General features: G+C 42.3%; 1 protein-coding gene across 1 annotated transcript in view; it reads right to left on the reverse strand.

The window, feature by feature from the left end:
• HSD17B12 (hydroxysteroid 17-beta dehydrogenase 12) overlaps positions 1-23,031 on the reverse strand; it is a 120,796-nt gene that overhangs the window by 69,811 nt on the left and 27,954 nt on the right. Inside the window, exons 2-3 of the mRNA XM_029583145.1 lie at positions 8,272-8,318; positions 2,689-2,764 (exon numbers count right to left, since the gene is read on the reverse strand). Of these exons, the coding sequence (XP_029439005.1) occupies positions 2,689-2,764; positions 8,272-8,318 (123 nt within the window). The remainder of the gene's footprint in view (positions 1-2,688; positions 2,765-8,271; positions 8,319-23,031) is intronic.

A 23,031-nucleotide genomic window follows, 5' to 3' on the forward strand; every position in this document is an offset into this window, starting at 1 on the left:
GGGGTGGGCATTTGGGACAAATGAAATAAGAAATGAGACAAATTTATCCTATTTTGTTTCAGGTCGTTTTCAAAATCAAACAAGTTAAATTCCAATGAAATTTTGTCAGAATCTCATTTTTGTTTTGAAAACAGATTTAAAAAATGTTGCTGGATGTGCAATTTTGATATGTTTGTTTGAGAAGTATACAGATATAATTGAGTGCAGAGACTTTTGATATGTTAGATAAATGCATTATATTGATGTATTTTGTGTTGTAAGTAGTATTTTATGTATGTTAAGGTTTTGTTGTATGTGGATATACTTTATTGTGTCATGTGCGTATGTATTTGTTGAGCAATGTTAATTTTTCAATCAAATGTATTACAATTTCTAAAGTCCTGCTGACATTTAGGGTATTTTTGTAAACTGATTTAAAACAGACATGTAACAGTTGATTGTAAATTTATAAGGCTCTCATATTCTTGGACATTCAGGTAAAGCGAGACACTGTTACCTTCAAATATATTGCACTGTGCTGGTTACCTATCAAATGGCGCACACAATTTAGAGTTTTATCAAACTTACACAACCTCATTGATAATACTTGGCTGTCTGCCAGTTTGCACTTATATATTCCCTCCCGAAATTTAAGATCTAGAAACCAATGTTGCAAGTCCCCTCCCTGAAAACTACCAGGCTTGTAGAGATGCATGAATGCGCATTTCCCATTCCAGGACCTATCCTATGGAACTCTATACCTCAAATCCTTAGATCCTTAGGCAATTCCAAAGAATTCAAGAAAACCTTAAAGCATTTCTTAAACAAGCTTATGCTGATTTGTGCAAATCCAAATGATCCTGTTCCACATTCTTAATCCTTTTTAACAATTTTTAAAGGTCTTTTTCCTCATTTTGTCACCAAGTTTCTATAATGTTTAATTTTTGTCTTAGGATTTTATGTTAATACTTAATTATGAATGTTTTATTGTAACTCGCCCCGAACATTGGGTGCGGGAAATAAATCCTTTTAAGTAAATAATAAATAAACCTGAATTCTGAGCATAGGCATCACATTAAAGCATTGTTTTAACTATTACTCCTGGGGGAATTCTATCCTACTGAAGAATGCAAATTTCCCACATACTTCCCCCCCTTGCAGAATTTGGATAAAGGCCCAGAGGGCCATGAGTGGAGCCCATCCTGCATGCGACTGAAGATCAGAATGACCAGAGGGCCATGAGTAGAGCCCATCCTATCCTGTTCATGGCCGAGGAGCAAGGAGGCTCGGTGGGCTGCAAGTGGAGCCCATCCTTCTCGCGGCTGTGGATATGAGCAGGTAGCCAGTTCGTGGAGTCTCTAACATCGTACAGCCTTCCATTTTCGAGAAGATACTATCTCATAGAAAGGAAGGCCAATGAGGAAGGTATTTCCTATATAAACTTTTTTTTTATTTCTATCTTTGTTAATGCAACAACTATTTGTCTTGATTAATCTATGTAATGCTTATGGTGATGCTATGAGCTTATTACTGATATTTACTTTGATATTGTTTACCGTTGCTGATTATACAATTTTCTACCAATTTTTACTATAGTAAACTGAGTTTTGCTTTTACAAGATTGTGTGTGTTCTATGATGTAATATAACACCACTTTAGGCCAGCTTTTACAGACACCATGGACAACCTCCCTCCCCCCATGCGCGCAAAGCATTTGAGTGCTAGGGATGCAGAACTTCTTCCTATCGCATCTTTTAGCATGGCAGCTCATTATAACATAGCATCGGGCGTCAGGAAAACGGGCACTCAATACTGTGCATGATATTGCATTGGCCCCTCAGAGTTTAAAGGTGAGCATAATTTTTAATTTCAGATTTGCCTCTACAATCTATAAATGTAAATTATAATCACATTTTGACTTGTATATTACTGGCATGAAACAAGATCTTCACCTTTGAAAAAAAATGATCATCTTATCTTAAGGAATCTTACATGGAAAGGTGTATTCTAGTTACCACGTAACAACCACAAAGATAGTGTTTTATTCTTGTTAAAATATGACAAGTTAAAGACATTGGACATAAAGGCGACAAAAAAAAAAAAAAAAGATAAAGGGGATGGAAAAGCTTCCTTATGGAGAAAGTCTAAACAGTTTAGAGTTCTTTAGCTTGGAAAAGAGAGGATAGGAGGAAGAGGTAAATAGGGAACAGTTATTTACCCTTTCAAACACTAGAACTAGGGGACACTCCATGAAACTAACTACCCACAGATTTAAAATAAATCTTAGGAAATAATTTTTCACTCAGCGCATAATCAAGCTATGGAATCCGTTGCTAGAGAATGTGATCAAGGCAACTAACAATGGGGTTCAAAAGAGAGTTGGACTAGTTCCTGAAGAAAAAGTCCATAGACAGATATTAGCCTCGCTAATCCCTGGCAGTGAGGTACAAGAAATAGATCAACTCTTGGGGATTTTCTGGGTACTAGCAATCTGGAATGGCCACTGTCAGACAGGATTTTGGGCTCAATGGACTTTGGTCTGACCTAGCATGGTATTTATGTTCTTAATACAGTTGATTACTGTCATGAAAAGACAATCTTCCCATGAACACATTTTATGACATTCTATGGATCTGGTATCATGAATAAACTATATCCAATTTCCAAAAATTGAAAATAAAAATAAAAAAATATAGGAAACATACTCACTTATTTCATCAGCCACCTGTTCTAGCTTCTCTGGAGATCTGCTGATAAGAACAATGCTCATTCCTCGTTTTGCTAACTGGAGAGAGAAAGTTACACACCAAGTAGTTCAAATCACAAAATGTAACTCTTAGAAGAACATCAGTACACAGTGTGTGCAAGGAACCATATGCTAAGGATAGCCAGCAACAGTCAAGAACACTACAGAGGTACATCAGTCATGGCATATGCTGAAATCGTGCATCAGGAGAAAGATAACTACACATATGCCATAATAAGCAGAATAAAAATATTCTAACTCTAGCAGGTGAGATGATAATATTGGCCCGGTTCCTCCTTCCTCCTTCCCCCCTCAAATCCATTACCATACAACACCCACATGTAATAATCTCCTGTCATAAAACCGGTGCAGTATGCATAGCAATGAAATTGGATATAAAAGGCCACAGCATTATTCAACAATATCTTCCCCTTAAATAACCTGTACCCGAGCCAAGATGACCAAAACAGGAGGTTCAATGTGCTGAGTCCCACCTGTGATCAGGTACAGCTGGGCTCTGGGCATGGGCCCACAGATTAACTGAACCAGAATGAGAAGTTCTGAAAATGATGTCCAGCAGCTTTCAAGACCACAGTGCTTAGAGCACAGCATTTTTGTCTGCAGCTATTCCTAAGCATAGAAGCTTCCAAACGAGCCAAGCACACTTTTTGCTGTTTGAAATTATCTAAGTACCAAATTCAGTAGTTGTCTATATTTGCATTGGGTGCCTTTTGGGGTTTTTTGTTTTTGTTTTTTTTTTTTGGGGGGGGGGGGTTTTGATATAATTTAAGGAAAAAAAGTGTGGACTCTCTAATGCTTTTGTCATTTTGCAGAAGGGGGGGGGGGGGAGCCCTAACTTTCAGTGGATTAGGACTTGCCAGGGAACATTTTAAGTCCCTTTCCACCCCTCTACCCACTCACCCCAGAGCTTGCATTTCTAATACAGTCCTGCTAGGGAACTTAACAAGATACATTGCTAATCTGTATTTAATTAAAATCAAGTGAACAAAATGGTGCCTCTGTCTTGAGGTAAACCGTCCGGAGGATTAGGGCTTGCCCCATTCATTCAATGAAAAATGGAGCCGACTCAGCAACCAAGGAAGCCTCACTCACTTCACAGCATTCAGGAAGCTTTCCTCTCTCCCAGATAAGATTCAGAACCCCAGACACAAGTTGCTTACGTGGGCTCAGGCAGCATAAGCCACCCACTCTTCCCAACCGTGTAGCCCAGATGTCCACCTCTGGTAGGATAAGCCCTGTGATGCAAAGATACCCCGTCCCATATGACAAAAGTAGAAAATGCCTTCTCTGTACTGGCAAATGAAGATGCTCTAGCGATGGAGACTGAGGTGAGAAATCCCAGAACTGCCAAAACCCATAATAAAAAGCTCCTTGCACTGGAGACTCGGTCATCAGACACATTAATTTGGGAATTCTTTTTGAGGGGAACACTATAGTTAAATGCTTTCCGGGATCTTCGGCTAGTAGAAATGCAAATCAGATCGTGCAATCAAAGAAGAAAATAAGGCCTCTGAAATTGACAATCCATCTGGGAACCAATGACCTTGCCAGAAACAGCGTCATGCAGGACAGAGATTTTCAGACTGTGGGGTAGCAGATTGGGCACATGGCAAAGAAGGGGGAGGAGAGGCTATGCCACATAGATGGCTCAAAACCTTTGGGAAATATTGGAGGCTGTGGAACAGTAAATTCTAATCTTATACCATAGGGAATGAGGGTGGCAGAAGCAGCTGGAATGTCACTTAGGGAAGTGGGTGGAGAAATTAACAAAAATCAGCTGAATAAGGCAGAAGAGATGTCCGAGGAGCTGGAAAGCTATAAGCAGAAATGTTTGTAGTCTGGGCCATAAACTCCCAGCTCTGCAGGCCCTGTTGATGGAAGCGGACTTGGACATTGCTGCTGTCATGAAGACCTGGTTCACTGCTTCTCATGATTGGGATGCGGCCATCCCGGGCTATAACTTGTTAAGAGAGGACACAAAAGGGGGGGGGGGGGGGGGGGGGGGAGTAACACTTTATGTCAACCAATATCCAAGCAACTGAACTGCAAGAGACATGTCTACCTCTGTACAATGGCTCCTCCAGTATTCAGAATGTGCAATTTTATTTTGTGTACGGTTTTAACATTTATTCTCACTACTGTGTATGTTTTATTGTATTCCATCCTGAACCTTTAGGCGGAGCAGGCAATAAATACTTTTAATAAATAACCAGAGAAGCATTATGGATAGTCCTGAAAAAAAGAAAATGGTGCTTTTATTTTCGCTGGCATGCTCCACAGGCCTCTGACTGGACAGGGATCTGGTTGAAGACATGCAAAAGGTAGGAAAGAAAGCAGAAGTCTTGCTCATTGGAAATTTGAATTTTCCAAATGTGGATTTGGGTATCCGTCTTCTGCAGAATATACAAGGCGGCGAGAGATAGTGGGTGCCCTGCAAGGGGCTCTGCTCAAACCAATGGTAATGGAGCCCCTGATGGAGGGTGAGATACTCTGCCTTGTGCTCATTAATGAAGATAATATCTCGGATGCCCACCTGAGCACCAGGGATCATCAGATGGTATGGCGCTTGAGATCAGAAATAGGATTCAGAGAAATTGCATGAAGACCCAACTTTTTGAATTTCAAAAATACCTACTTTTTCAAAATGGGAAGAACTAGAAAACTGGGAGAAAATGTTGAAGTGGAACAACAGTGGGGCAAATTAAAAGGAGCTATTACAAAGGCATGTTAGAAAAGTAAACAAAAGTAAGAGGAAAAAGAAACCAACCTGGTTCTCAAAGGAGATGACTAAAACATAAAGGAAAAAAAAGAACAGCGTTAATGAATTCTCAAGGATCCCAAAAAGAGGAACACAGGGAAGAATTTTTGGTGAAACTGAGGGAGACTAAGAAAGAAATCAGGAAAACAAAAGATTAAGCAGGAACGCCAAAGAGGTAAGATGAGGTGACAAAACATTTTTCAGATATATCAAAGAAAGAAGGAAGGAAGGCCTGAAGTGGTGACAAGGAACAATGTATAAAAAGAAATGAAGAAATAGCAGAAATATTAAACAAATACTTCAGTTCAGTTTTCACTAAAGACGACCCTGGAGAGGGCCCGTTGCTCGTTGATAAGACCATAGATGGGATGGGGTAGACAACTCTGTTTACAAAAAAGAATGTATGGGAAACGTTAGGAAAGAGTGGACAAGGGCAAGGGGCCAGATGATGTACATCCCAGAATACTAAGGGAACTCAAAGATGTACCAGCGGGTCTGTTGAAAAACCTGTTCAAAAGATCCCTGGAACCAGGAGTGGGGCCGCAAAAGTTACAGAAGAGCGGTAGTGGTCCTGCTTCAGGAGAGTGGTAGCAGAGAGGAGGCTGGAAACTACAGGCCGGTCAGCCTCACATCGGCGGTGAGAAGATTAACAGAGACGCCGCTGAAGGAAAAGATAGAGAACTATTTACAATTCTGTGGGTTGCTGGATTCCCATGGGGAAGATCCTATAAGGGAAATCTGATTTTTTTGATTGGGTGATTAGAAATTTGGATCAAGGAAGAGGGTTTGATGTGATTTACTTGGATTTCAGCAAAGCTTTTGATACAGTCCCGCATAGGAGGCTTGTGAATAAAATGAGAAGCTTGGGAGTGGGTGCCAGACTACAAACTGGTTGACAGAAGATAGCATGTGATGGCAAATGGAAGCTATTCTGAAGAGAGAATGATATTAAGTGGAGCGCCACAAGGATTGGTGTTGGGACCAGTTCTGTTCAATATTTTTGTGAGCGACACTGCGAAAGGGATAGAAGATAAAGCTCTCTGCTTCAACGGCAGGGGGAATGAAGAAAAGTGGATCCATATACAGACAACAGCCAACAAGGACTGAATTACATAGTCTGGGTAAACAAATAAACATGGGTGTAGCTTGCTTATTGCGGCGGTTACTACCCCTAACTAATTAAGCTAGATATTTCACTTAGATGCAGTTCCAACACTGCTCTCTACATTAATGGTGGGGATGGAAGGGAAATAGAACCAAAAGGTTACTAAGAGCCAAGAGTAACAGATAAGTATGAGAAAAAAGAAGTGTGAAGCTTGCTGGGCAGACTGGATAGGCCGTTTGGTCTTCTTCCGCCGTCACATCTATGTTTCTATGTCTATTTGCGGATGATAAAATCTGCAACAGACTGGACACGCCTGAAGGAGTAGAGAGAATGAAAAGTGATTTAAGAAAGCTTGAAGTGGTCGAAGATATGGCAGCTGGGATTCAATGCCAAGAAGTGCAGAGTCATGCATCTGAGGTGCGGCAAGCCAAAAGAATTGTACGTGGTGGGGGATAAAAGATTTATATACATGGACTGGGAGAGGGACCTTGGGGCAATCTGAAGGCAGCGAAGCAATGTGACGAGTGAATAGCTAAAGCCAGAAGAATGCTGGGCTGCAGAGAGGAATGGAGGTGATAGTCCCTTTGTACAAGTCCTTGGTGAGGCCTCACCTGGAGTATTGTGTTCGGTTCTGGAGACCGCATCTCAAACGGGACAGAGACAGGATGGAGGAGGTCCAGAGAAGAGCGACCAAAATGGTGGGGGGTCTCCATCGAATGACTTATGAGGAGAGGTTGAAGGATCTAAATATGTACAACCCTGGAGGAGAGGAGGTGCAGGGGAGATAGGATACAGACCTTCAGATACCTGAAAGGTTTTAATGACCTTTTCCTTTAGAAAGGTACCTGTAGAGCTAGGGATCATAAAATGAAACTCGGTGGGGGGACACAACTCAAACATCATCAGTAAATATTTCTTCACGGAGAGGGTGGTGGATGCCTGGAATGCAATGTCAGAAGAGGTAGTGAGGGCGTGGGATAAACACTGTGGATCCCTGTGGAGGTTGGAAATAAAGAAAAGCGTGCATGGGGGCGACCTGTACAGAGTGGCAGTTACTACTCTTTACACAAGGCAGGAGGATTACTACCCTTAAACAATTAGGCTTCATGCTTTTGACACAACTGGAACATCACTCTCTGCCTCAACAGCAGGGGGGAGGGAAATTCAGACTGCTAAAGCTGGACCCCAACTTTTACAGTCAGATACTGATACACAGACGTTAGGGAAAACGCACAGAACACCTAACGCTAGTAACAAAAGGAAAGCATGCTCAAGCAGCATTGACTAAATTATCAAGAAGGTCGCTCGCCCCATAAAAGTGTGCTACGGTAGCAATAATTTTGTTATGGATTTGACAGTTGCTTGGTTTTGATTGTAAATATTACTAACCTTAACATAAGGCTTGGGGGTAACAGGTACGGAGAGGCAGCAACTACCATAGGAAAATTGCTGGACAGACTGGATGGACCATTCTACAGATGTCATCAAAAGCTGAGGTGGTTTACATACTTGTGCATGCTTGCTATTTAATAAAACTACAAACCGAAAAGCTATCAGTTTGAACTGATGTAGGTGGTGATCTGTGTATTTTCATGCATAGATGAAACTATATTAAGTAAAGGATGATGCCACAGGTTAGCTGATTATCAAACAAAGTCTTACCTCTACAGCATAGGCCTTCCCGATTCCATCAGTAGCTCCTGTAACAACTATATAAAAAGATATAAAAAAAAAGTTTAATTACATCAGTTTTTATTTTAGCTATCTCAGACAGACAAATCACAGAAATAACTATGCATTATAGCACATCAATACACCCATTTTAACAGTTTTTAAACTGATGAAAGAATTCCAAAGTAACTCAATGTTTCACCTTTATGACATCCAAAAGATCAATTAACATGAGCAGATGGGTGGGGAGAGAAGATCTGATACATGGCATAGTCCTTGTTTCTGCATTTCTGAGCTACAAATTGCCAGTGCAATTCAAGTCAAAATACAATCACCTTGGGTTACAAGGATGTTGATTCAAACCCTACACCAGAAGCTGAATTAAAAGTCAGCATTGCCAATGTTGTATAGATTTGAAGATACTTCCATCAAATGAAGTAGAGAGCCTGTCCAGTAACAGCATGCTTGAACTATTCTAAAATATCTAATCATTCACAGTAGGTTTCTGACTACATGGTGCTTCCTACATAATAATCATCCTTCTTTGATTGAAGATTGTATTTTTTAATGGAAGTTCTTATAAGCAGCTACCCTGCAAATCTCTGAACCCTTGGGAAGACCCATGCTCATGTCGTCACAAATTGTTCCACAAATATTGGTTCATATACTGTATATATCTTTTATATCAAAGCTACCCAATCTGATCAGTCTATAATAGTTGTAAACACAGCCCGCAGGCTGAGGAGCTTTGACAATGTACACTCCACTGCCTCTCTTCTGAGGAGAGTTGCAGGGAGACACCACAAAAACATCCTGAGGAACACCGAGAAACTCCAGAGAATAACCTTCTCTTATCTCCAGAACCCATTGGTCTGACATGGTCTTGATTCACCTTCGATAAAAAAAGAGACACGACCCCCTATCTCCTGTTGCCAGGATTGGATTGGCACACCTTTATTGAGGAGTTGGGAGGCACTGCTGCTCGAACCTGCACCCCATCTGGGCTGCCTGGGATAAAAGCGCTGAGACCTACCCAAAAGTCGAGCCCTCTGAGAAGCCACTCCTCTGTAGAGTCTAAAGCATTTGAAATCATAGCACCACCTCTCACGCCGAATAAGTGCGGCCCTGCTGCTTATTCTATGGTAACCAAGAAACCTGGGACTCGCCCCACTTATTTTGGCCAAACAGTTATTGGATTTGCATTGATTACCTATTGAGGACAGATGCAGGTTCAAAAATGTGGTGTTGGCATTTAAAATCTTAAATGATTTAGGCTCTCCTTCTTTAAGGGATACTCTGGAATGGCATGTATCTAAAAAGTCTCTACCGGAAGACGATATTTGCAACTCCCTTCAGTGAAAAAATGTAAACATGCTTGCTTGGGTTTTAGATCATTCTCTACTGCTATTCCAAACTTACAGAACAGGCTACCACTGGATGTAAGAGATGAGGAAAGTTTATTAAGATTTTGGAAGAAACTAAAAACCTGGCTTATGTCTATTAATGATTTATATTATTTCTTGCTCTGTTTGAGTTGACTCGTCAAGATAAAGTGATAAGGGAAAGGAATGAGTCTTAAAATGCTGTTTTAAATGTTTGTAAGCCTTGGTATTTAGTTCTATGCTATGATTTTGATACAACTATTGTAAGTTTTATTTTTGACAGCAAAGAAAACACGTGGATGGATCGGTGTAAAACAGGTTTTATTGAAGCTTGCCCGACTCTGGCCAAGTTTCGTTCAAAGAGCTGCCTCAGGGGCTTACAAGCCACTCGATTTGATTCAAGCCTAATCGAGTGGCTTGTAAGCCCCTGAGGCAGCTCTTTGAGCGAAACTCGGCCAGAGTCAGGCAAGCTTCAATAAAACCTGTTTTACACCGATCCATCCACGTGTTTTCTTTGCTGTCAGCCACCTTGGATCAGCTACCGGTTTGCTTTCTTGGACCATAGTTTTATTTTTATATATCGCTTTGGGCAATAATTTATCTGTAAAGGATTAATAAATGAAGACAAATAAATAAAATAAGGTGATCAGCATAGATGAGACATTTCCTTCAAGGAGCCTTTGGCATATTTCTCCTTAGCTCCCTACTATTAACGCCCATTGCTCATAGTGAGTTAGGAGGAACAAGATTGCTCTTGATCTTTGGAACTATCCTTAGGCTTCACCACTGGAATCAATGCCTTTTTTTTTAGCACTTCCAAACCTCCAGAAGTCAATGTGGCTCCATTATTCTTGTGTTTCAAGTACCTTTGGTACTAATTCAGTAGACGAGAACTTTTTCTTCAATTTCGCAAGATAAGACAGTCTAGGATGTTGCTGAAGGCCATAAAGATTCCCGAGCATATGCTGTAGTGGGGCACATGATACCTGCCCAGACACTTGTAGCAGGTCTTATGATGGTCAAATAGATATCTTGCCTGCAATAAGGGCACTTTTTGAAGCCACTGATTGTCCTTTCTGTCATCAGAAAATCTGATGCAAACCCAAAAATTCTTGAATCAAGATAAACCAAGAAAAGAGAAAGATAAGATGCAAGCAAAGGCCTGTCAGATACCTCAGAGAAAAAAGGGATAATTGACAGAATACTGAAGAAAAAGAGACAAGCGGAAAACACACTAAGGCACACTTTTGTCCAAAAGTATGACCTCATATTGATATCAAAAAGGTCTCTAGTAGTATCAATTTTTAGGTCAAGATGCCCTCAAAAGTTGGTAGTCATGCTGGTCAAGATAACTCTGAACTCTGTGCAAACAAACTGACCCATTTTGTTAATCCTTATAGATGTTTTGCTTACATATCATGGTTTATGCTAGAGAATACAGTTCTATTTTCTCTAAAGTATTTCTTCATCTTTTAGAAGTCTCTAGACCATCAGTGTCTAATTAAAGACCATTTTTGCTTAGAACCAAGGTCAAGTCAATATCTTAAGATATTGCTATCCTATTTTCCTTTTAAGAATGATGCTATTTATTTATTTATTTTATTTATTTATTGTTTTTGTTATACCGAGTTTCATGATAGGCATCACATCAACCCGGTTTACAAATAACAAGGAGTGTAAAGCATAACGTAACGTAAAAAAACAATATTTTCAATAAGAACCTTGAACTTTAAATACAGTGAATCAGAAAAAGGGAGAGGGAAAGTTACAAAAAACAAGGAAAATAAACTTGGGATGGAAGGGGAGAAATTGAACAGCACAATATTTACATTTCAGCCTATTGATACATTAGAATAGCAAGTGAAAAAATAAGACTATGAAACGGTACATAGGTAATCAAATGAATAAATATGACAGTTGTGAATGGTAATAGTATGATAAATATTCAGCAGGAATTAGTGAGAGAGGGTTTGAGGTTGGTTGATTCGTGTTTACATTCCATTATTGCATACGAGTTAGTGCTAGTGAGAGGAGGTTTTATTCAAGGCTTGGAAATGCTTTTTTGAAAAGCCAAGTTTTTAGTCTTTTCCTAAATGTTAAAGAGCATGGCTCTTGTCTCAAATCAGGTGGGATCGAGTTCCAGAGAGCTGGACCTGCTGATGAGAAGGCTCTGAGACTCAAGGATTTATGTTGGTAGGTTTTGGCCTTTGGAATTTGGAGTGACTCTTTGTAGTGTTCCCTGATAGGCCTGGCGGAGGTGAATTTTTTAAGTGGTATTTGTAGGTCAAGTTGCGTGTGTTGGTTGATAGTTTTGTATATGATGTTAATGGTTTTGTACATGATTCTATAGTGGATCGGAAGCCAATGGAGGTTTTTGAGAATAGGTGAAATGTGGTCAATTTTCCTGGAATTTGTAAGGACTCTGGCTGCAGAGTTCTGAACCATTTGTAAAGGTTTGGTGTAAGAAGCTGGGAGGCCTAATAGTAATGAGTTGCAATAATCTGGTTTGGAAAAGATTATTGCTTGCAAGATTGTTCTGAAGTCCTGAGTGTGAAACAGCGGTTTTATTCTTTTCAGGATATGTAATTTGTAGAAGCAATCTTTGGTGGTTAGGTTAATGAATGTTTTGAGGTTGAGACGATTGTCTAGGATGGCTCCTAAGTCTCTTACGTGGGTTGTTTGAAGGAGTGTGGGTGGTTTAGGAAGTGTGTTATTGTTTTCCGGTGATATGAGCAGGAATTCTGTTTTCGAAGCACTGAGTACAAGGTTTAGACTGTTGAGGAGAAGTTTAATTTCTAATAGGCAACTGTCCCAGTATTCCATTGTTTTTGAGATTGATTCTTTTATAGGGATTACGATCTGTACGTCGTCTGCAAAAAGGAAATGTTTCAGGCTTAATTTTGTTAGTAGTTGGCAGAGTGGTAGCAGGTAGACATTGAAAAGGGTGGGTGAAAGTGATGATCCTTGCGGCACTCCTCTATTAGAAGGGTGGTATTGGGATTCTTTATTATGAATTTTGACTCTGTATCCTCTGTTTTCTAGAAATGTTTTGAACCAGTTTAGTGTGGCACCTGTTAAACCAATGTTTGCCAGCTGTTTTAGAAGAAGGGCGTGGTTGACGGTGTCAAAGGCCGCCGAGAAGTCAAGGAGGATTAGAAAATATGCTTGGCCTTTATCAATACCAGAGAGTAGGTAGTCCATGAGTGAAATTAGTAGCGTTTCGGTGCTTGCGGCTTTGCGAAAACCATATTGGTTTGGGGACAGAATACTGTGGTCCTCTAGGTAGTTGGATAGTTGGGTGTTTACCAGTTTTTCCATGATTTTAGCTATAAATGGTAGGTTGGAAATAGGGCGGAAGTTGTTGGGATCACATGCATTTAGATTTGGTTTTTTTAGCAGTGGCTTGATTGAGGCAGTTTTTAGGTCATCTGGGTAGATGCCATGTGATAAGGAGCAGTTTATAATATCTGCTAGGGTTTTTGCTATTGTGTCCGGGATAAGAAGAAGCATTTTGGTAGGGATTTGATCAAATGGGTGTGATGACGGTTTCATTCTTTTTAATACATTTTGTATCTCTGTGATTGTGATGGGTTCAAAGGCATTAAAAGCTGGATGTCTTTATTTTGGGGAAGATATGTGTTATCTGGAGACGTAGTGTTTGGAATCAGCTGATTAAGGAGATCCGATATTTTTTTGTTAAAATGAAGAGCCAATTCGTCTGCTTTAGTCTGGGCTTGTTCGGGTGGTATATCTGGAGTGATAGGTTTAGTGAGGCTGGAAACGAAAGCGAATAGAGCTTTTGAGTCAAAGCTGAGATGATGAACCTTTCGGGCATAGTAGTCTCTTTTGATTTTCAACGTGGTACTTTTGTAAAGATGGAGTGATCGTTTGTAATCAGAGAGTGAGGCTGGTGAAGGGGCTTTGCGCCATTTTCTTTCTTTTTGCCGAAGTAATTGTTTGAGTTTTCGTAGTTCATCATTATACCAGGGTTGACGTTTGGATGTATTAGCAGACCTTGTTTTGGTTGTCAGTGGGCAGAGAGTGTTTGCTATAGATTTTGTTATTTTGGACCAGGATTGGAGGGCAGCGTTAGGGGTAGATACTTCAATGAGTGGTAGATCCGAGGTTAGAGCTTTACTTAGATGTTCCGAGTTGCAAGGTTTTCTGTATAGGAAAGAGGGTCTTGAGTTGAGTTTGGAGTCTGATCGAGGTAAGGAAAAACTGGTGGAGATTAGAGAATGATCTGACCATGGGACTTTTTTGCAATTTGGTTGTTTTGTAAGAGAAATACCAGTGTTTGTAAAGAGTAGATCGAGCGTGTGGCCTGCTTTGTGGGTGGGTTTATTGATTTGTTGTCTGAATCCCATCGCTGACAGTGCGGTGAGGAGGGCTTCACAGTTTGTAGAGAGGGGAACTTTGTCAACATGTAAATTGAAGTCACCCAGGATTATAGCAGGGGAGTCAAGATTGAGATGCAGAGTTATGGTTTCGATGATAGGAGAGGAGTCTGACTCTAGTAAGCCTGGCGGGGCATAGACTAGCAGGATTTGGAGTTGTTCTGATTTGAACAATCCTAGTTCTAGTTTAGTTACTGTACTGATGGGGTGGTGTGAGAACCTTAAGGATTTTTTTGCAGCTAGGAAGATACCCCCTCCTCTTTTTTTTTGTCTTGGGATGGAGAAGAAATCGTAAGTCTGCGTTGGTAATTGGTTAATGAGTGTGATGTCCGTGGATTTGAGCCATGTTTCTGTTATGGCGCAAACGTCTGGGGTTGTGTCCTGCAGTAGGTCGTTGAGTATAAGAGTTTTGTTGGTGAGAGATTGGGCGTTGAATAGGATTATGGTGAATAGGGTGAGGCCTAGTAACTGTGTAGTGGGGGAAATCATGATTGGGATGAGTGATTTGTAGGTGCGTGGTCGGTAGTACATTATTGTTCAGGTTGGATCGGTGCTGGATGAGTGCTACCGGAGCTTGGATGTGCTGCTAGAGACTGGATGTGTGCTTCTGTAGCCTGGATGAGTGCTGCTAGAGATTGGATGCGTGCCTCTGGAGACTGGATGCGTGCCTCTGGAGACTGGATGCGTGCCGCAGGAGACTGGATGCGTGCCGCAGGAGACTGGATGCGTGCTGCTGGATGAGTGCCTCTGGGGACTGGATGAGTGCTGCTGGATGAGTGCCTCTGGAGACTGGATGAGTGCTGCAGGAGACTGGATGAGTGCTGCTGGATGAGTGCCTCTGGAGACTGGATGAGTGCCTCTGGAGACTGGATGAGTGCTGCAGGAGACTGGATGAGTGCTGCAGGAGACTGGATGAGTGCTGCTGGATGAGTGCCTCTGGGGACTGGATGAGTGCTGCAGGAGACTGGATGAGTGCTGCTGGATGAGTGCTGCAGGAGACTGGATGAGTGCTGCTGGTTGAGTGCCTCTGGGGACTGGATGAGTGCTGCTGGAGACTGGATGAGTGCCTCTGGGGACTGGATGAGTGCTGCAGGAGACTGGATGAGTGCTGCAGGAGACTGGATGAGTGCTGCAGGAGACTGGATGAGTGCTGCAGGAGACTGGATGAGTGCTGCTGGTTGAGTGCCTCTGGAGACTGGATGAGTGCTGCAGGAGACTGGATGAGTGCCTCTGGGGACTGGATGAGTGCTGCAGGAGACTGGATGAGTGCTGCTGGTTGAGTGCCTCTGGGGACTGGATGAGTGCTGCTGGAGACTGGATGAGTGCCTCTGGGGACTGGATGAGTGCTGCAGGAGACTGGATGAGTGCTGCAGGAGACTGGATGAGTGCTGCAGGAGACTGGATGAGTGCTGCAGGAGACTGGATGAGTGCTGCTGGTTGAGTGCCTCTGGAGACTGGATGAGTGCTGCAGGAGACTGGATGAGTGCCTCTGGGGACTGGATGAGTGCTGCAGGAGACTGGATGAGTGCTGCTGGATGAGTGCTGCTGGAGACTGGATGAGTGCCGCTGGGGACTGGATGAGTGCTGCAGGAGACTGGATGAGTGCTGCTGGAGACTGGATGAGTGCCTCTGGGGACTGGATGAGTGCCGCTGGGGACTGGATGAGTGCCGCTGGGGACTGGATGAGTGCTGCTGGTTGAGTGCCTCTGGAGACTGGATGAGTGCTGCTGGAGACTGGATGAGTGCTGCTGGAGACTGGATGGGTGCTGCTGGAGACTGGATGAGTGCTGCTGGAGACTGGATGGGTGCTGCTGGAGACTGGATGGGTGCTGCTGGAGACTGGATGGGTGGATGTGTGATCGCTGGATGGATGGATAAGGGTGGGTAATGGCTCTTGCTCTGGGACGCTCCAAGGAGCGCACTAAGGGGCAGGCCCCTTAGGTTGCGCTCCTTCGGGTGCTATCCTATTTTCCTTTTAAGAATGATGCTATAAATATGATGGTAGGAAACTATGCACACACTCTCACATATAACTGGTATCAAAATTAATTCTGGAATTTGTGAGCCTTGGCATGTAGACTTGGGACACCAAAACTTGTCTGCATGAAATTTAAGAAGCTTCTTACTTTTTAGCCAATCCCACGTAGGAAAAATAGAACAGGACTAATCACAGAAGGGCACATCTCTCCTACATCTTATTCTACTTGTGCACTGATAGTTAATAGAATGGAAAATTGTTATACTACCTACTCTGTGCATCAAGAGCTTTGACTTCATAGTACATGTCAACAAATGATCACTTGGCCACCTAGTCTGTTTTTAACTTCTTGTACTGCTCCAGTGATCTTCCCCAGCTGTCAGATGTATAAGCTTGACTACCATACTGTTCTTGCTCTGATAGTCACCCTTATCAGCAAATAATGCATCAGCAATATATCTCACAGTTGTCAATCATACACTCTTGATTACCTGCAACAGATTGCTCTTTATCCTTTTTGCTCCTAGCTGAAAAATGTAGCCAACTCCGCCTACTCATACTAGGCAACCTGTCTTCTCCCTCTGATTACATATTAATATTCTGAATGCCTATCACCATCACCACTCCTTGCTGACTAACTTTGCTCTCTCTCCCTGGAAAAGCGCAATACCCCTGCTCTGTACAAGTCAACTGTCTTCCCCATCTAGATATCTATCATTTTGTTTAGATCCACACACAAAATGTTTCAGTACCTATAACCAGCATCCTACCACAGTTTTCAGATTTTTCTGCACTGGGAACCCCTATAAGCAGAGTTTTCATAAATAAAAGGTGAAGGAAAATAATTTTTATCTTTACTTGATGCTTCATATCAAGTAACAACTAAATGTTAATGGCACTTGTCAATTTTACAGACAATATCAGGCTGTTTCACTTACATTTGATGTGACAAGTAGGCCTGCCTGTTCCTGATCTTCTTGCAGACTGGATCAAGAGAAGCAAGTGCTGCCCACATATCAGGTCTGCTGTTCCCTTCTTTCACACCCCCTCTCCCCAACTTTCAGCTCTGCAGGGCTCTCTGTCACCTTTGAGCTGTGCAATGCCTTTATTCCAGTGCTTCTTGGCAATTTTAAGAACAGCTTGGCGTACGGGCACCAAACTTTGAAACCTATGTAGAGCCAAGAGTCTGAGGTGGATGCAAATTCCTCTCCCCCTACAGAACATCACAGCAGGAGAACAAGTGTAGGGAAGGACAGGGCCATGACCTAAGTCTGAAAAACTATTGTCCTACCTTTCCCCCACCCCGTTCTATGCTTCTGCTTCAATTCTGACCAGGTTTTAGTTATTACCACCTCTGCTGGCAGCCGATTCCAGACATCTGTCACTTTCGTATTTCCTCCAAGTCTCCTTCCACCTAATTTCATGTCCTGACCACTTGGCCTTGAATTTCTTCTCTATTGTTAAAATGCATCTTACTAATTTTAAGTTCACTAAAAAAAAATGTTTAAATTAGATCAATTTCAATCTTTTCAATGAATATTCTAAATACAATGAGCTGGCAGCATTTAGCTGTTTTATGTTTGATTTGCTCAATAGGTGTTTGGTTTTTTTTTTGGGGGGGGGGGGGGGGGGTCAGCCTCACTAAAGCAAAGAGAGGGGAAACTATCAATGTGTTTAAGAACAGAATCATGAGTGAAAGTCCTATGAACTGAGTGGCAGGAGATATATTGGGGTAAAACCACCAACATATTTAATACAAACCGGATCCTATCCTTCCTCCTATGGGCTTGACCGCGCCCTCCCAAAAGGGTTAATGCTTGCTATTAGTACAAATCTATGAAATAAAGATATCCCCTGCCATAGACAGGTATAAGAAGTAAAACAACTTGAGAAAAGATAAATTAGCAAAGAGACAATACATTTGCTTGCAATAGTGCCTAGCTAGTCTATTTTATTATCACTGCCACTTCTACTGCACTGGCAAACTGACCGACGCCCAGCATCCCCATCATCTGTAGTCAGGAAAAGTACTGCAGACTGCATGGGTTAATATATTCTATTCTTTGTCCTCAACTTGCTGGGAACAGTTATTTTTAGCAAGAACCCAATCAACCTTATCAAAATCAAACATCAAAAATAGACTGGAGGAACACTGGAAGCCAATGTGCTATTTTTAGCTTCTCTGTTTCTTGCTCTCACCACTGAATTCTGCCTGCACAGCCCATGCACGAGTGCTTAGTTATTCTAGGCAGGTCCTCCTCGTGACCCTTCCTTTCCCTGAACACCTGAATGCAGAAAACACTCGATTGATTAAAGATTAATACTGCCGCAAACTGTGACAGCTGCCTTTCGTCTGAGTCCTTTTAGGGAAAGGGAGGGGAAGCAGGGTGAGGAATATGGAATGACAGAACTTGCATCAGTTTTCCTCTTGGGATCCATTACATGGAAAGAAAATTGCTACTTCAATTCCCCTTTGTTGCTAAAAATAGCACTCCCAATTGATTCAAGCAAAAGAGGGCACTGGTCTAGCAATGCCGAATTTAGAAACCACTGAAGTCCCTACGAGTGAATGCTAACGCTGTGTAACAGATGCTAACTCATTTTTAACAAAGAACGCATGGTGCACATTTACACTGTTGCAATTCCCTACATTTTTATGAAAGAAATATACCGTAATATATCCCACCATCAGACATGAGAAGAATTTATAGACCATACTAAAACAGAAAACTTGGGTACTAATTCAAAGAAAAATACATTTCATTTTCAGACTGCACAGGTAAATTGTGTTCATCCTCAACTAAGTTTTCCTCTTCAGCTCCTCGCTAATTGATTCTGTGCCAACCCTATATACCATTCTCCTTTGTTTAGCTTTGCAGTTACTACCTGATCAAAGGAAATGGGTAGATCCTGTCACCCTATTTAAGCATGAGGGTCTGGATTAACACCTGCAAAATTATTCAGGATATTTTGCTTCTTTAAAAGAATAACCATCTGACCATTCATTAACTCTCTCTCAAAACAGAGCACTGTCACATAACTGCTTGTCTGTGACCACCAACTGGTGCTGTACAGTGCTCTGTACTTATTCCTCCCACACCAGAGAAGCCACAGACGTTTTAACTACGGGATTCCCAGAACCAGAATCCTTCACATGCCTTACTTTAGAGTCTTGGACCCATAATCCAAGCCTGTCCTCTCTCTCTCTGTGGCTGAAAGCAAGCTTGCTTACCTATAAACAGGATTTTCTGTAGACGGCAGGATGAATTAGCCATAATGCATAGGTAATGTCAAATGATGGCATGGACAGGGACCCAGCTCCCAAAGCTCCATAGGTGGGGAGTTCCTGTCTATGTGCTGCCTCAGGAATCCCTCAGTCTCTTCCAGAGCTGAAGCTTTTGTGAGGTAGTTTACTCTCCAGGGAAGTGGGGGTGTATTTACAGCTGATTCAGCCTGCTGTCAATGAAGAATCCTGTTTATAGGTAAGCAAACTCGCCTTCTCCATCAACAAGGCATGAATCAGCCATAGTGTGGGGAATGCCATGCTGAGAGTTGCATTGTGGAGCAATTACTTAAAAGACAACTCAACCCCACCAGGTAGAGTGTGGACTACGGAGTGAATACACTGCACAGAATTGCTTATCCACAGGGCTGGCAGGACCATTTGGAGGACTAGGCGGCCACCTACGGCACTGTATCCAGACATGAGGGCAAGAGGTTTGAAACTGAACGTGGCTGGAGAGGTGGGCACGGGGATGAGGTCACGTATTGCATGCAGAAATCAGGCAGCCTGTGAGGGTTGTCTGGTCATCACGTGGTGATTATGTCGCCACATAGGGCAGCTGGCCACCCTTCCACCAGTCCTGCTTATCCTAAAGTTACCATCGCCTCAGGAGATGCTGTCAAGACAGTAGTAAGATGTGACCATGTCGCAGCTTTGCAAATATCTTCAATGGACGTGACCTGAAGATGAGTCTGATGTTACCATGGCTTGACAGTAATCTCAGCCAGCCAGCACATTACAGTGTACATAAGGAACTTTGTTTTCAGTTTCTGTTTTCTCTGGGAATTTAATTGTTAAAACAAAAACAAAAAAACACAGTGGAAAAGTCACTGATTATTTTTGTCATAACAATGACATTCCCAGGGAAAATAAAAGAAAAAGGTTCCTAACTATACAATCCACTAGCCAATTAAAGAGTGTTTAGAATGGGCAGTTGGCTATCTATTGGGATGAAAGGACACAAACAGTTGAGAAGCTTGATGGTGAAGTCAAGTCCTCTTTAGATAATCTGCAGTCAGAGGTGAAGAGTCCATTTTCCTCATACAATGGTCTTGGAAAGACCGTTAGGAACATAGCTTTAGTAAATTAACTCAGATACTACTTTGGCAAGGAACTTGGGGTGAGTTTGTACAACCAACTCTGTTGTGAAAAAGCTGCCATGATGAACATGAAATCAGAGCCTTTAACTCTTCCTCTACCTGCTGGGGCGACTACAGGCGAGGGAAGCACTTTTACCTATGCATTAAAAATGTGCTCTAGGAGGTCATGAGACCAGGAATCACTTGGCATACGGCAGTTTTTTCTGTCTTACCAATAGGATAGTAGAGACAAATCCTAGCATCTTCAACATTGAGACTAACTTCTAACAAACAAAACGAACATCATGGGAGGAAACAATCAGCATCATATGATTTTCACAGTGCCTGTCAGAGAAATATTAAGAGATGCACATAAGCATCTAAGTAGTCCAATGAATGTCTAAGGCACATATAGTACATAGATGGCTGTACCCACACAAGACTTCTTGAAATCTACTAACCTTTATATTGATGCTACAGTTACATGAGTGAGCCCGCACCCAGAGTCCACAAATAACTGGGCGCCGTATGTGGCGGCCCTGCCAAGTCCTACCCGTGGCGCAGCTTCCCTTCCCTTCTGCCACCCAGCCCAACGGTGGCGGGAGGTGCAGTCACGGGATGATGACATTGCGATGTCCTGTAGCTAGACGATGTCCTGTAGCTAGACGCATCCAGCCTCTTCCTTTCCCGGCCAGCAGGGGGAGGGGTGAAGAGCAGTCACAATCTGTTGACATCGCAGCCCGTTAGAGGGCTGTGACTGAGGCGCGTTCAGCCTCTCTCTCTCCCAGACAGCGTTCCCACCCTCCCGCCCTGCTTACCTTGTTAAAAAACTTAATAAACTTGAAATTTCCTGTTTATGTTGTCAATTATATAGCTATAAGAGTATGTGATTAATCTGTATTTGACTGCTTGTATATGGGATAGCACCCAATGCTAGACAGCACGGCATGTTTACTGTTGTGATATGCATATGAGGCAGGTAGTAGCTCGTTAGGTAGTCACATGATCGGGTTAATGTTACAGCAAAAGGGGGGGAGGCAGTTACCCAGGCTGGTAGGGGCATTTCGGACGCGGTGCAGATGGGCATCATGGTCCAGGTCAGAAGTCGACTGGCGCCTTGGGTGAGCATTCCATACACCGGAGGTCGGGGCCCCGTTTCTATGCTGCCTTGCTTTGTTGTTGCGGCAGAGGCGGTGTCACCTGGTCTTGGTTGCTTTGCTGGTTATTGCGACAGAGTTGGTGGTGTAGCCTGGTCTAGGGGCATATATATATTGTCTATAATATATTATTAAAGCTGCGGCCCTTTTTATCCAAGATATGTGTTTGTTGTTATTCCATTATATTAAGAATGTTTACATGTATGGCTATGGGTCAATTAGAGGGATGAAGGCAGTAGGAGCATGCAGACGGGACACTACTACAGTCACGGCTGCCAGAGATATCTCTAAAACACAAGATTCACAGTGAAGCTTGAGCACTTCCAGTCCCCAAAAGGCAGGTTCGTTCACATAGTGCTAGAAGCTCCTATGAACAGATGAAAACTACAAGGCAAAATAAATAAATAAAAGTGCTATACTTCAGGTAGCCACTAACTCTAGAATTTCTTCCTCATGTGGCTTCAATAAGTGATCTGATCGGAAATTAAAAAAATAAATAAATCTGAGTCATTTAGAATTAGACAGTATCTTCTCTAAATGACTGGAATCCATCATTTCCCCCTTTTTATATACTAGAAATGCTATGACTACACTAGCAAGAGGTATCTGGTAAGATCAATTTCAATGTCAACTGTTGCCCACTCCAGAGATCAGCCATGTTTTTTTCTGAAAAATGTCTAACCCTTGCAAGTCCTCTCTCAAGCCATTTCTTAACTTATTGCTGTCCTGGTTTATCAGGCTACCTATATTATCCTACTCAATGATCTCTTTCCATTGTCTGAAAAATTGGAGGAAGGGAATTTTCTGCAGGTCTTCATCTGCCAGCAAGAATCTAGCACTTGATATCGCTGGGCACCAGCATTTATTAATGATTCTGTTTTCAGCCAAACTACTGTTAACAGCTGCATGTGCTCTAAGAGACCCTCAAAATATTTGGGATTTTGAGAAGCAGCACATAAAACTGAACTGGGAGAAAATATTAAACAGGGCATTGGCAATTATCAATATGCCCTTTGATGGCACTAGATCATTGCCTCACTACAGAGGATTAAAAAGGAGAAATAACTGGAGGACCAGTCTCACTCCTCCTCCAAAATGTGCGAGCTGGAAGATAGTGCCAGTTGTTTCCCCCCCTCATTAACGTTACGCACATTTTACTAAAGCGTATTTTAAAAGGGTAAGAGGAGGCAGCAGCAGTTATTTAATTAGAAGATGCTATCCCAAAAGATGCACTTACAATAGTCAATTTACTTTAAATAATCTTGAAGGACTTTCCTGTGGGGGGAGGGGCTGAGAAATGCACAGACTTCCAGGCAAGCCCCCCTCCCCCCCCCACCCTTCAGCTGTATGAACTAGAGCAGCGTGCCCGTAATAGACAATAAGCGAGGGAGCGTAAGCAGGTGCGCACAGAAGATGAATGAAGTGTGTGACGCTAGAGGTCTTTGAATTGAAGGATCTAATGCACGAAGTGAAAA

The sequence above is a fragment of the Rhinatrema bivittatum genome, chromosome 17 (genome assembly GCF_901001135.1).
Source record: "Rhinatrema bivittatum chromosome 17, aRhiBiv1.1, whole genome shotgun sequence".
Lineage (NCBI taxonomy): Eukaryota > Metazoa > Chordata > Amphibia > Gymnophiona > Rhinatrematidae > Rhinatrema > Rhinatrema bivittatum.